The sequence below is a fragment of the Leptinotarsa decemlineata genome, unplaced genomic scaffold (genome assembly GCF_025532065.1).
Source record: "Leptinotarsa decemlineata unplaced genomic scaffold, Ldec_3_MD MMD2_tig00000251_RagTag_RagTag, whole genome shotgun sequence".
Classification (NCBI taxonomy): domain Eukaryota; kingdom Metazoa; phylum Arthropoda; class Insecta; order Coleoptera; family Chrysomelidae; genus Leptinotarsa; species Leptinotarsa decemlineata.
Window position 1 is genome coordinate 7,751,246 of NW_027412547.1, and position 15,561 is coordinate 7,766,806.

Genomic DNA, 15,561 nt, shown 5'->3' on the forward strand with positions numbered 1-15,561 from the left:
CAAGATAATTCCTCAAAATCTACACTTTCTATATCAATATTGGAAATGATTGATTGACCTAAGCTAGTAATATATCTGTTGAACATATTTGCCACCTCTTGAGGGTCAGTGATAGTTCTATCATCTGTAACTAATTTAATTGACTCGTTTTGTTCCTTCTTTATATTTATTATCGAGTTTATTACTCTCCATTGTCTTTTTTGCATTGTTACCTGCTTTTTGCCATTCTGCTTTGAAATACATTGATTTTTGTTTCCTTATCTCATTGGTAACTTTATTTTTGAATACTTTAAAGTCCATCCACAATTTATTTGTATTTTTAGAATTTGGATTTGTTCCATTTATTTTTTCATATATACTATCTCGTTCTTTCATTAACTTCAATAGATCATAAGTCATCCAATCATTCCCTTTGCGATTTTTTAATTTTATCTTATAACTAGAACCTTCTTTATATGCATTTATTACTTTTGTTAGCGTATCCATTGTGTCAATGGATTAACAATTTTGTGACGCGTCCCTAAATTTTTGTTTGAATAAATCTTGCTTAACTACACTAAAGTTTGTTAGTATCTTTGGTTTATAGTATACAGGCTCAATATCTACATTGATATTTAATGGCTTATAATCAGACAGAGCATAGATGTATATTGAGACATCACACTTAATATTTTTATTAACCAGGACATGATCCAGTAGATAATTCGTTTTGCTTGTTTGTCTAGTCGCATTATTCTGGTCAACTATGTTACATACTCTAAAACCACTCATAGTTACCACATCAATGTATTCTTTTGTTTCCTCTGAATCAGCATTCAGGAGATTGACATTCATATCTCCCAGTACAATAGTTTTATTCTTTTTGTTACATACTATACTCTGAAATATACCGATAAATTTCCTAAATTGATATTTAGGTGGTTTATGCATACCATATATTTGCAGATTTAAAGATTTTAACGAAACTGCCATTAAATTATATTGATCAGAGCCATAAACTGTTTCTATCACACTGAAATCAATATGTTCACAAATATATACGGAAACACCTCCAGCTCTTCCTCCTCTGCAGGAATGAACAGCCACAAATCCATCTAGATCAAAAAATTAAACTTTATTGTCAGACAGCCACGTCTCCGTCAATACCAAGATATCACAGCCATTTGTTTTTATAAAACAATATAGTTCGTCCAACTTATTACGCAAACTTGAGTTTAAGCTTGAGGAAGCTATTGTATAGCGAAACACGTGTCGTGGTTTTGTAAAACCCTTTCTAGTGAAATTCATACAATAAACTGTATAAATTACTTTTAATATGGATTTTCAAATATCACCCAGTTCTATTCAATTGTTACATTATTAGTTGAAGATTTTTTTTAATAACTAATAAAGGGGGATGATATTTGACTGGTGTTATTAAATGTTCATCGGATTTTGTGCACAAAGAGTCAAGGTTATCAGTTACAACCAAATCCAGCAACAGAACCATAGTAATAATTTATGTGAAATACATTGTGAAGGGCGCACATATTAGAAACAACATTAACTGCTTCAGTTTCTGCCCTGCTTGAACCGACAAGTGGTGTGGCTAAAGAACATGATTCGTCATGGGACCATATGGCTTTGGGAATGTTGAAATCACCCAGAATCAAGATTGGAATATCCATAGATCTCTCTACTAGTCTATCTAAATCTTCTGCAAACACTGAATATTTGTCCTCTGCTGAGAGACGTGGAAAATATACTGTGCTCAGAATAAAATAACGTCAGGAAGTTTCAACTAACGCAAACAGTTGTTCTATTTCATTCATGGAAGGTAACAGTTCACTTGGAATGTCTCTGTAAACAGCAATAAGGAAGCCTCCGGAGCTTTTCTGTTCCGATCGGTCTTTACGATAAATAACATAATAACCTAGGCGTTCTGCATCTGCAAAGCTATTGTTCAGCCACTTTTCAGCGAGTGCAAGAATGTCAAAATAAGTTATAGCTACATTATACAGTTGATTGAGTTTTGTTCGAAGACCACATTTTGACAATAAATTTGGATTTGGTTATGTTGTGATGAGAGTGGTATGAGAGGCACATATAGTTTTTTTGGGTATATTGTACTCACTATTTTAGAAAGCCATTTCCTCATAATTGCCAGCACAAATATAAGTGTCATGGTTACTAAGCAACTAAAATTGTCAATATTACAATAAACTCAGTCAAATATCTGCATAGAAGCATTCTCGATTTGATTCTTTAATTTGATAGCATCAATTAAATTGCTAGTTCGTAAGTTGCATCAATATCGACCTCAACGACATACAATTCAGCATACTATTTTCTTCACTTGATCAATAATTTTGCTTATGGAAGAAAAGTTAGAAGCTGCAGCAAGGCTTAGGCTACTATTTATTTTGGGACTAGACATCATGTCCCTCTACAGATTTGTGGTGGACATGAGAAACAATCTGTTGAAAATGAAGAAATTCTGCTTGATGTGCTCTAATATGTTCAAAATATGTTTAATCAGCTATCGCACTCCTACGAACGACAACCCTCAGAAGTCGAAAGTTGTGCGGGCTAAGGATTAACGAGGTCTTACCTTTTAACGTGTGATTCCTAACATATGCAATGTGCCTTACAACAACGCCAAGATGGTCATACTGAAAGACTCTAGAATCTCTCCCAACACTTAGAAAATCACATTAAACTATAGTTTACTTGAGAATAGTTGAAACATTCTGTAATTTACTTGAGAATCGTTTAACAAACCGAAACCGGTCGTAACAAATAAAAAACTTAGTAGAAATCAGGCAAAAGTTGATTTTATCCTAAATTGGTTAGTTATTGCTATGATTACTGAATTAAGTTGTCACCAATGAATAGTCGTAATCATTACATATTAGGTTTATTTTATTGTCTTCACACTATAATTCCAACAGTTCTGCCCAATGTCAAGAAGCATATGTGAAGTTACCGTAACAATACATGAAAAAGGTGAAAACAAGACAATTTTTTTTTATTGAAAAGTATTCTCAAGTTATAGTTTTTATTTTACAACCGACCACTCATTTCTATAAAATTATATACACCTAAGAATTAACAAACCTGCATTCAATATAATAATTTTAAACTTACAGTAATAGAATTGACAAAGTTTGTAATGAAGGAAAATATTCTGTTTTGACTTTGCATTAACAGAAACATTATTTTATGGATAGTTTCTCCATAACTCAAATTTATAGTTTTGATTTGTGAATTGAAATAAATTATTTCATTTGAAAATATCATCTAATGGAGTAAGCTTATAGCTGTCTTTAGGTCTTGTGGCTTCTGCATGAAGTTTCTGTTCTACTCGATTAACATACTTGTTTTTGGCTGCTAATCGAAGTTGTAGTTGATACTTAGAAGGGCTTACATAATTAGGATTTTCCCATAAGGCTACACCACCAAAACTACCAGAAAAAATTTTTACCTGTAAAAGAAAGAAATCAGCTTTGAAAAACACACATATAAGTTTTACGTACTGGGTTGAGCACAAATCTTGGGCCAACTTCTGAAAGAGCACCATCTTCAGAAAGTATTTGATAATTTCTGAACCAAATTCTGTTGTCCAATACAGAAAAAGTATAAACGTGGTCAAAAAACGGTTGACTCTTTGGGTGGTGATTTGGTACTCCAAATATTTGGGTGAACAATTCCTTTAGCAGAGAATAATGAGGTTTTTCATTAAAAACTGGATCAAAACTGAGTATAGGTCTAGACCCCCTTAGACAATTTCCAGTTAATTTTAGTTCTTCCATTGTATAAACTGAAAAATTAAAAAGTTTAGTACTAAGAATAGAGTAATTACTAGACTACCTACTATTTTCAACTAAGAATTTAACGCTGGGACCATTTGGTACGTTCGACATCCACATGTATAAATCTTTTTTCTTTCGACCTTCAAACAAAATGGCTTTGTTACAGTTTTTCATTTCACACATTTCATTTATAACAGATAAAGTTTTGGATCGCTCCATTTTTGATTCTGGTTTATGATGTGGCATCAGTTTCTTCAAATCTTCCATGAGATGTCTATCTCTGTGGTTTATTCCTCTAGATGCAAATATTAACACTCTCTGTTTGTTTATCCATTTTTTCTAAAATATGAAGGCAATGGCTATATTTTACTTTCATTAAAATATAAATAATCATTTATTAAAATAGACATCATTCATGCATATAACTGTTCCTGTTTTTCGTATGTAAATTGCGGTATTGTCTGCAAAGCCTACTATCTGCCCTATAAAAGTTTGAATAAATATTGAACAAGATGGGCCCAAGTACAGTGTCTAGTGGGACGCCATAATTTTGTATGTTTTGAAGATAAAGATCACTTGAGAGTCTATTCTTCACCGGCATCCATTGTAACATATCCAGCATTGTTTAAATGCTGGATTCACGATTTTGTGATTTCTGAAGTGATGATAGTTTGGCCAGAGAAAGCTACCACAATATTCAAAATTTGGCTGTATAATTGTGTTATATACAAGGTGAGTTTGTATATCAACTTTTTTCACTCCTCAATTATTCGGATTTTAGATACGGAGTGAAAATATTGCAACTTGTGGCATTCCGTATTTCAGAAATAGAGTGGAAAGAGTTGGGACTACGGACTTTTGTAGCGAACCTACGTATTTGAAATTATTTTCGTGTATTTCAAATTTGTATGTGCTTGCATTACAGTATTTGTGAATGATTCTTCAACTTTTTACAAACAATATTTCTGAAGGTAATTAGAATAGTTCCGAGAAGTGTCATGACTCAATACGAAGACTATAATCCCACACAATATCTGTAATATACTTGATGAGTACCTATATAAAATTATATATACAGGTTCCAATCAATTAGTTTGGCTATAATATGCAGGGAAAAATATTCTTTGGAGAAACTCTCAGTACTACCTGAAATGTTTTGAGCGTTAAAAAATGTTTGTGTCTCACAAAAAAGGTTTTAAGTATAGGATCAAATAGATTAAGGACCAAAAGCTTCCAATTAAATTACTGTTTCTACGAAGGAATGCATGGAGTTGCTATGAAAAATCCTCTCAGCTCTGTGGTTGCAAATATCTACATGGAATTTTTTGAAAAGTGCTCGGCACCGGTTTCACTGTTTCCAATGCGGATTACTGTTTAAACATCACAACATTAAGACCGTTTACAGGCAAGTACAAAAGAAAGCCTCTCACATCCGCCAGTGTTTACCGGATTCCCTGTTCCTATGGCTCAGTTCACATCGGTACTACCAAACGCAGCATTAATGCCAGGATATAACACAAGCGTACCTGCCACCTCATGCAACCGGAGAAATCGCAATTGCAAAACATGCCCTTCAGATATTCACGAGTCGAAAATAGGTCTCTCGAGTTGCTGGTAGTATTCCTAGTGGGCAAGTGATTTTGTTTTTTTATATTTACTCAATGCTATGTCACTCAATTTTGACATAATTTTTATATTTTCCTTAATCCATGGTAACTTTTTGTGTTAGGATCTGAAATATTTCATTATAAGTGGTGCATTGATATTCACTAAACAATTAATGTTATTGTTGAGAAAACCAATTTTCGATCAATGTGAATAATATAAATATTCCATCGAATAGCTTCAAAATCCACATGAAAATGATAACAATATTGGACAATTTATCCACTTTAGGAATTTCCAAATTGCAATGAATGAAGAAATGTCTCACCAAATTAGTGTTTAAAATCTGAAAGAATGTCAAAATTAGTTTAGAGATTGTCAGTTGATGTCACGGAATTATTTGTTATAATATATCAAGGGGTCAAGCTATATTGCATGAGCTGAAGTATCTTTATCCAGAAATATAAAATAAAAATCCATAATCCCCTTACCTTTTTCTCTATTGGTTCTTCTGACTGTCTCACTGAAGGGGGTCGTTCAGGTTCGATGACAACAGTTTCACGTTTTCGTTTCCGCGATTTTTTCATTTCCATTATTAAAAAAAATATTCAAACACGTGTAACTTGAGTACAAATGCTATGCCTGCAATATGCAACTTTTCACAATCCAAAATATCCGTTAACTTAACCCTTCATCTTCTTCTTCCTCATTTTTATGAGTGTTTTCTTCTCTTCTCCGTTTGTAGCTTTAGAGGCACACTAGTCGACAATACAAATCTATGCTGGCCAATGAACTACATAATATTTGTGAACTTGAAAAGTATACTTCCTGATATTGATAATCTGCACTTTTTGTACTCTGAAAAATTTGTGATAATATTCTCCAAAGTGAAAATAATTGCAAATCAACACCTCAATCTTTATTATTCTTATTTTTCATTTTCAGAATCGTATTTTGAACTTTACAAGTTTGGAACATTTGCTATCATTTCTATGGAATGTAACAGAAAGAAATTCAGATGAACGAAATTTAAAATTTTCTGAATTTAAAAGCTCACAACTGAATATTGAGTAACCATTTAAAGAGGACCGAGGATTGGGAGACATCTTGATTTTATGATCTCAATTTCAAACTCAGGGAAGAAACCATACACACAAACTTTATAATAAGTGGCAAAATTTAAAAATTATTTCACAGTGAGCCAGTGTAATATATGTCTTGGAGAATGCACAGCTCTTACTCAAGTTCAGTGGTAGGTACTAGACAGAGATTGAAGTGAATTATTGTTAGACCATTACAAATAAAGGCACGGGTACGTATTTGGTAAGTATTGTTTTTTGGATTTTGAATGACGAACACGAATCAAGCATAAGCTATAAGGATACATCACCACATAAACACACTTGATAGTATACCCAATTAACAAATCATCTGTGTTCGTACTAGTCAGTCCTACCGTGAATTCCTTTGATTTATAGTCGAAATAAACCAGGAATCAAACGTTTCAAGTCAGTATCTTCATTTTATAGCTTTTAAAAATTATTGTCAAAGTCAGAATCGTTTTTTTTTCATAAACAAACCATGATCAATTATTTTAACATAGTAAATGAACAAAATTAATTTAGGAGTTAAGAGTCGGCTTTCTTGCGACAATGTTTCCCTCGAATACAGGTCATATTTTTGTTCTGATTTTCTCAGAAGACAGAAGAAGAACGAAGAACATCAAAAGAAAATTGATGAAGATTTTGAAACGTGCGTATAGTTTGAGTAGATAATATTACTTATTTAATAAAATATTGAAAGAAATATTTCGAAACTTTTTTCCAGTATGAGTTTTAGTGAATCTGAATTAAGTGACAGTGATGCGGAGGTATTTTCACTATTTGTAATTGTTAATGAAGTAATGATGAATATACCTTTTTCAGCTTCAAGATGCATTTTCCAAAGGAAAGCTGAAACCAGGACTCAACAAATTGGTAGAAGCACCTAAACAATTTGTTAATAATGTGGTAAGCAAATACAGTATTAAAAACGTGGAAGAAATGGATGATGGTTCAACTAAAAATAATGAGGAACTTGCAGAAGAACAAGAAATAAAAATGTATGAAAAAGTGTATGAAAGAACCTTTTTCAGTAGTCCTCGAAGTAACTGAAAAATCGCAGCGTTTTTAATTGGTAGGCGTTGAAGCAACTGAAGAATCGTAGCGTTTTCTATTGGTGAAATTAGTGGTGCCTTCGTTTCACACTGATATTACACTACTTCTGACAAATTTCAATATTGGTGCATTCTCGAAGTAACATAAATTTCAACACGTCACTCATCAACACTATTACTATAACAAATTATTAGGCAAGATTCATTCCATTGGCTACTGAAATAATTTAAAATTAATAGATTGACAAAAATAATTGTTAATTTAATCTTAATAATTATTCTGAAAGCAAACCCTATTAACTTCAAACATAAAATCAGAATAAACAATAAAAAAAAACATTGATAACTGAAGTGTCACTTGTTGCAGTTACGACCCAAAAATAATCTCAGGCTACTTTTTATTCAGTTTCAATGTGTATGTGAATAATGAAAAAAATATTAGCAGGGCAATAATAAAACTGCAGCACTTTTTAATTATATGATAACAGCAAACCGTTTCGAATCAGGCTCAAGTCTTGTTCAAAAGGTATACAAGGTTTACATTTCTTATAATCATTCAACATGCAACGGAATAGCGAAAAAAGATAATTCTTGTTTTTCAGAGGAGGATTTGGAAAAAATGATGGGTGGTGATTTTAAAATTACTAAAGTCTGACAAATGAAAATAAGGGAAATGACAGAAGATAGTAAAATTTTATATGAACCAAAGGCAAACATGTTACTTACTTATCCTTCACAAATCTACTGATTTAGCCTATGAGTGATCAAACAGTGTTATTTCATATGTACTTACCACCAATTACCCAATGTTCTTGCCTAATGTGTGAACACACCACAGGACAATGTTGAAAAAAAAATGCTCAATTAGAGGTATTTGATTTTCTTACCTCTAAAACTTTATTTTCTCACTGTCTATGATCTTGAGAGTATCTTCTACGGTAAGAAGCACAAAATTATAGAAGAAAACTGAAAACATAGACACAACTATTCTTTTAATAGAACTGCAATAGTTCAGACAAAGTTCACAGTCGCCTAGTTGAAGATCGGTTCAGTAGAAATTAATATTATATATTTATTTTGTGCTGTGTTGATACTATGATGGGCTTACGATTCAAATGTTGGTACAATCAGAAACAACCCAAAGTTTACCAATAATGCAGGAATTTATAAAACAACAGAATTGAAAATCACTGACATCTTGACATAGGTAATAATAGAATGGAAAGTTTAGAAACACAATTACTAAATGATAGATTTTGATAGTAATCTATTGAACTTTCAATTGAAATATAATTTTTATTTATGGTTTTTCGTTTTAACAAATAAGTATAGACTTTTTAGAAAATATATCTTCTGTTTTATAAGGTTCGTTCCAACCAGCGTCAGAAACAGTTTCTGACAGTCAGGATTCTGCGCAGTAATGTGATTGCGTTCCAAAGTGAGTTTCCAACCATTAGTAAACTATCAGTTTTCTGTTATATCCAAGATTCAAACCTGTTCGAAATCTATCAGAGTGGTTTGAGGATTATCTTCTAACGATCAATCTCAGGAAAAATTGGGAATTCTTTAAGTGAACCTATAATATGAACATCTTCAATTACACAAATTAATTATTGCGGTGATCTCCCAGTTCCATGTTGATAAGTAAATAGAATAGAGATATAAAATACTGCAACCTTCTTTTACTCTCCAGAAATACACTTGATTAGATTTATTTTTAAAGAATTGAAGGGATTATATTTTTAGGAGTGACATTCGTTGTGGAATGTTTGAAATACAAACTGAGTAGAGAAAAGTATCTTCTGTATAATTCAGTGTTCATATAAAAGTATTTGTTTCAAAAAAATTTTTTTTTCTTTCGTGTAATTCAATGTTTATATGAAAGTAGCTGTTTCAGGAGGACATTCTTTCAGTTTGTGTCTGAAAGTTACTTCTTTGCATGATCTACACATCCATGTATAGAGTTACTTATTTTCAAATTGATTACTTCCTTCCTTTCTTTGGAAGATTCCCTCATCCCCTTTTTTTTGTATTAAGATGGAGTAGTAGAAAGCCAAAAACTTTCTTTCCCAAATTATTTTTAAAGGTTATGTTGAAATTCCATGCCAAACTTCAGTTGAACTATCAGCTGTTCCAATCAGAAATTTCAAATTAATCAGAAACCAATATTTACCAGACATGCGCGTTGACAACGATTTACAAACAGTTGGAAATCTGTTTGTGACTCAAGGTTGGAACGAACCTATAAAGATTATTTATTATAAATCAGAATAGCTGCATTACAAAGAACAATATATTTGATAAAAAGAGTTCATGTTTATAACTGTTGATGAAAAATATTCAGTTGTAATGTTGATGAGAAAACTTTTTGAATTTTTTTCCGCTGCTAATAATAATGATTATTATTATCCAACTAAACTACTTACCTTGTAGATATAAAACAAGTTCAACTGACTACTTCACTAAAAGAATTAATAAAACTAAAAAAAAACAACTCAACTCAAGAACAACTAACATAAATCGAGCACACAGCTTCACCCAAATAGTAAAACAGAACTTTAGAAAATCAATCAATGAAGAAGTTGCAGACTAGGCAGCTGTTACAAAGTTTATAGTTAGAATAAAATGAGTCAACCCGTATCATTTATAAAAACGTACAATAATAATTGATTCTATAATGATTGGAAAAACTACATTCATGTCGAAGGCAAATCGTACAATAAAATTCACAGTTACCGCCATTATCAGAACGAAAACAGCACACTGCTAAATAATCAACATTTATAAATATAAAGAATCAAAGATAGCTCATACTGCCAATGTGGCAGTATGGGCAGTAACATTAGAACATACATCTTTGAATGTCCAAACAACAATGCAACACTACATACTTTACTATATATCAACTGAAAATATCAAAAGTTAACAACTTCGCATTGGCATCATTTTTTTATCGAACCCTGAATGCACATCTAAAAATACTAAAGTTCACCACTGATCTAACACCATAATTAGTTTTTTATCCAACCATATCTCTCATTTGCTCATTCAACATTTTAGAGGGGACTGAAACAAAAAGTTGAAGAAATGAAGTTAAATCTTCCTTGGATAGAAAGGCTCGATTGTGTTAATGATCAAGCACCTTTAGCTCCTGAAATTGCTGCTCAAATATCAACGCAGGAGGAAAGAAGAGAAACTCAGATGAAAAATAATAAGAAGTTGCCGCAATTTGCACCAAGTGAAGATCCAGTGTTGAATGATTTTAAAAGGGAAATGCTTTTCTACCGTAGAGCACAAGCTGCAGTATCAGAAGCTATTCCCAAATTGAAAGGCTTGGGATTGTTGACAAAAAGGTATGGAAATCTATTGTTAATTTATATTAACCTAACCTTCATACTTAACTAGTCAAACCGTCAAATGGTGAGAATATGTTGATACATTATTTTATTTAACATTCAAGTTGATCCCAAATCAAACAGAACTCTTCGAAATTATCAAACAGTAGAACTGTGGTAATACTTCTCGGCGCACATTTCATCCAAGCATAAGGTCATCTGATGATCCTAATCACAAGGTACCTGATAATGCCAACTCGGTTTGCAAAATGAGCATTGAAAAAAGTATTACCTGATTTGTGTCGCGAAAAATAGTTTTAATAGATTTGAATTGAATGTTGTTCGAATTCATTTTCCTACAGTGTTTGTAACTACTTAAATTATATTCCTCAATAAAATAGATTTACTCAAAGTAGGAATGATATATGTATCAGCTTATTGTTTTTATATATGCCACACCAGAGCAAAAATACTTGATGTCCTTTGTTTGAAGGTGGTCGACAATGTTTCATGATGCATTTCATTAGTTCCGACTTCCATTGTTTAACCCTTTCACTGCCCAAGGTGAGTATACTCGATCGTGGGTGTAGTGCTCGAGACAAGATAACTCGCATTTCAAAATTAAATACGACCTGACTGCATTGTTTTTCAAGGTATATTTATGTAAAATTATTTAATAATGACAAATTTGCCTAAAATAACTACTAAACTGTCAAATGGTGAGTTTACTTATCGGGCGTGCAAAAAGATTTTTACCGTGCGATACAAAGACAAACGCGAAGTGAATATGTTATCCTCTAGTCATACGCCAGATGTAAAGTGTATTGGAAAAAAACCGAGGCACTGGTCGTCAGATATTCAAGCCCACATGCATCGTAGATTACAACACCTATATGGGAGCTGTTGACAAAACAGACATGCGTCCGAAAAAGCAAAAAATGGTACAAAAAGTGTATTTTCATCTATTTGATATGGCGGTTCTAAACAGCTACCAAATGTACAAAACCACTACTCCTAATTATGTATCTATTGAAAAATATCATTGAAAAATACCACGTTCCTCTTATACGTACTGGTGGCAGGAGACCAAGAATGGAAAATGATGATGATTTGCGTCTAACCGAGAGACATTTTCCGTCATTTGTTCCACCTACAGAAAAAAAACAAAAACCAACAAAAAGATGTGTTGTTTGTGCGAGACATAGCAAAAGAGCAGAATCACGCTACATGTGTTCTGTGTGTGGGATTGCAATATGCGTGGTGCCATGCTTTGAAACCTATCACACCAAAAAAATATTTGAGTTTACTATAAATTATGTTTTGTTTTTTATATGTTTTTATTTATACAGTTATTATATAGAGTATATCTTGCTTTCAAAAAAATTATTTTATAAACAATAAGGTACTTTTTGCAGCAAATAAAAGCTTCATTCCATAAAAAACAACTCAAATTTATTTTTCAACAACAATAAAAATAAAATAAAAACAACAATAAAAATTAATTGGCGCTCCGGGGCGACTTCATTGATTCCAGTGGCGCATTTGCTTTTTCAGCTGCAGGAAAACCTGGAAAAACCTGCAGCACCACATCATCTGAAGATCTTGATCTAACAATGTCCTTTCTCTTATAAAACAAAATGTAGGGTGTCTCCAGAGGCTCCAATAAATTCAATGCATCGCAAGAACACTTCGTGACACAACTATCGTTAAACTTAAACCAGTCCGTTTCTTCTTTGACCAAGGCGTAATAATGACCACATTCAACGCCAGAACCACAGTGAACAATGACTGCATGAATATTATAACAGTGGTCTGCTAGGTTGAAATGTTCATCTATTTCGAACCTTCCAAAGAGTTTCTTGCTTCCGTTAGAGGTTGAGTCTTGTTTGAAAATCATCAGTGTTATTATTAGATTGACTGGAGCCTCAGCTATACTTGTTTCCTTATAACAGTCAGTTAGTTTGGCGCATGTTTGACAATACAGTCGATCATCACCTGTTAAAAATTCCATTTTCAGATGATTTAACAATAAGCTTTGCACGGACTGGTTATTAGTCGTATTAGGAAAAGCTAGATGAAGTTCCAGAAATTCACATAAGTTTTCGGTACTTCTTGAACATGTACCACAAAGTAAACCATAAAATATTGTTTTATTGAACTTTAGTTTTTTTTTTTATTGAAAATAAATGCTTATTATCGTAAAATATTATGATTGTAAGCTTATATTGATTGAAACCTAAGGTATATTTTTATCGTAAAACGTATACCCCGTTGCACTATACTGCTTAAGACGACTATTCTCGCAAACGCCAAAAAAAAACAGCAGTGGGTGAGCTACGACAAAAAGCCAATGCGCAGTGAAAGGGTTAATATGATATAAAATGATTTGAAATCCATGGAAGAATCAATAAATTAAAAAGATTAGCTAAAAAAATAACAATTATATCAAGCAGAAAAACTGAAATGGGAAATGTTCCTCAATTTGGGTTATTACAGCAAATGCAAGTTTGAACAAAATAAAGTTGAGTTTAATTCATGAGTTTTTCAAATTCACTTCGAAAAGTATTCAAATTGATGTTTGAAATGTTGGCTTTTAATTTTTAAACGGATTTGTTTCTAATCCACATATTGGCAACAGCGCCTATATCAAGTTGAAATAATTTATACGTACCTACATATTCTATTTTAAAAAAGGAAAATTATCTTGGGTTAGGTGCACAAATCGTCATATGTCACAGAATGACTCGGAACATAAGTAAACAGAACAGCACGCCTCCGAAATATGTCATCTTTGTTTGTCTCATGTAACAGATTCATTGTCCTTTATTAGCTATAACTGTTGTTGCCAAATGGTGAAATAGAAACGAATCCCTTTAAATGTTGAATGCATTATTTTATTCCTCTTTTTTAAGTATTTAAATAATTTTTTAAAGAAACAGGTTGAAATGATGAGTTTAAAATGCATTGTTTTAGAGCTCTTTTATGAAAACCACTTGATTTTCGTCAGGAGGAACATTCCCCATTACAATGAATTAAAATACAAGCAACAATTGAAAATTGAACAATTATTAAGAAATTAAAATTGAAAGATTTCAAGCCAAGTTACTTCTCGACATTTCGATTGTTAGTATTCACAATCGTCTTCTGGTGATGACTGGACTTATTCCTCCGAGAGCTGACTATTTGGTCATTCAAGTGTTTTCACCTATCCCCTCTTCCCTCTCTCCGCTTCATCGGTTTTTGCGGGAGCTGACCGTTTGGCGGGGGTTGTCAGTTTGATTATAGGTTTCCATTTGTTATGTTTATCTATCTAGCTTGGCTGAATGCATTGTTGGACAACATATATGCAGCTTCTTCGTTCTGATGTTATACTTGGACCCAATTCTTCTTATTTTAATTTTTATTTAGTTGTTCAATTTTCAATTGCGGTTTGTATTTTATTTCATTGTAATTTCAGTTTTTTTTTGCTTAATACAATTGTTATTTTTTTTCAGGTAATCTTTTTAATTTCATTGATTCTTTTAGGGATTTCAAATCATTTTATATCATATTAGACAAAGGAAGTCCGAACTAATGAAATGTACTTGATGCCCGTTTTGCTAACCAAGATAATTAGTCTTAGTCATCTCTTGGTGATGCTAACTTGGTTAGCAAAACGTATTTTTCTTCTAGCATGGGGAAAGTGTTTTCAGTAGATTCTTTTCACACCCAGAAGCTTCAAATTCTATCTATCAAGTCATTAATTTTAATTCATATTACAAAATCATCCTGGATGTTACTTACATATCAACATACATTGTCAAACTTTGAGAATAGAAAGTAACTCAATTCACAACGATAAATATATTTTTGTAATTTTTTATTATGTTCCACAGGCCTGATGATTACTTTGCAGAGATGGCGAAGACAGACGAACACATGCAAAAAATTCGGGAACATTTGATGAAGAAGCAGGAACAGCAAAAGAGAAGTGAAAGGGTCAAACAACTTCGGCAACAGAGGAAAGAGGGGAAAATGGTTCAAATTCAAACGAAACTACAAAGACAGGAAGAAAAGAAAGAAATGTTGAATCAGGTTAAGAAAGTTCGAAAGGGGATGTCTAAAGATCTTGATTTTCTTGATGGTAAAAAAAATAAATCTATTGGAAGAAAATCTATGGAAAAGAGGAAAATGAAAGATAAAAAGTTTGGCTTTGGTGGAAAAAAAAGCGGCATGAAAAGTAATACGAAGGATAGTGCTGCTGATATAAGTGAATTCAGAAATCCTGGAAAATCTGGTAAAAAATTCCCCAAAGGAAACAGCAAACATGGAAATAAAAACAGACCCGGAAAGAATAGGCGGGTGAAAATTAAAGCCAGAGGAAAAAAATGAGTGAAAAAAATGTATGTTTAATATAGATATTTAAATAATAAATATTTTTGTTTTTAATTTATTCTTATTTATTTGGATCACATCTTTCCAGAATTCTTCTGACTGTTTATCTGATATCATGAGATTGAAATCTTCAATTTTGTTTTTGTTAATATGTTTTTCTAGATGATTTCAAAAATATTAGTCAGTGGTTTGACTATAACTGAGCAATAAATAATGCCTCGCCTCATTATTGTTTATCAGTTATTTGGGTTACTGTTGTAATCATTGCTTTAATTCAAGATGGCAGATACGAATCTTATGT

At 32.2% G+C, this 15,561-nt stretch overlaps 2 protein-coding genes across 2 annotated transcripts; one reads left to right on the top strand and one right to left on the bottom strand.

Moving 5' to 3' along the window:
* Positions 1 to 3,020: 3,020 nt before the first annotated feature.
* LOC111503826 (ribosome biogenesis protein BRX1 homolog) lies at positions 3,021 to 6,096 on the bottom strand. Its single transcript, XM_023158243.2, has 4 exons — positions 5,888 to 6,096; positions 3,854 to 4,130; positions 3,516 to 3,799; positions 3,021 to 3,463 (listed from the first exon to the last, which is right to left on the bottom strand). Exons 1-4 carry the CDS (start codon positions 5,987 to 5,989, stop codon positions 3,263 to 3,265), a joined length of 864 nt encoding a protein of 287 aa, XP_023014011.1. The 5' UTR covers positions 5,990 to 6,096; the 3' UTR covers positions 3,021 to 3,262.
* A 1,011-nt stretch (positions 6,097 to 7,107) lies between these two features.
* Positions 7,108 to 15,314, top strand: LOC111503827 (probable rRNA-processing protein EBP2 homolog). Its single transcript, XM_074173644.1, has 4 exons — positions 7,108 to 7,266; positions 7,322 to 7,405; positions 10,612 to 10,904; positions 14,762 to 15,314. The coding sequence occupies exons 1-4, from the start codon at positions 7,225 to 7,227 to the stop codon at positions 15,255 to 15,257; spliced, it is 915 nt and encodes a 304-aa protein (XP_074029745.1). The 5' UTR covers positions 7,108 to 7,224; the 3' UTR covers positions 15,258 to 15,314.
* The last annotated feature ends 247 nt before the right edge of the window (positions 15,315 to 15,561 follow it).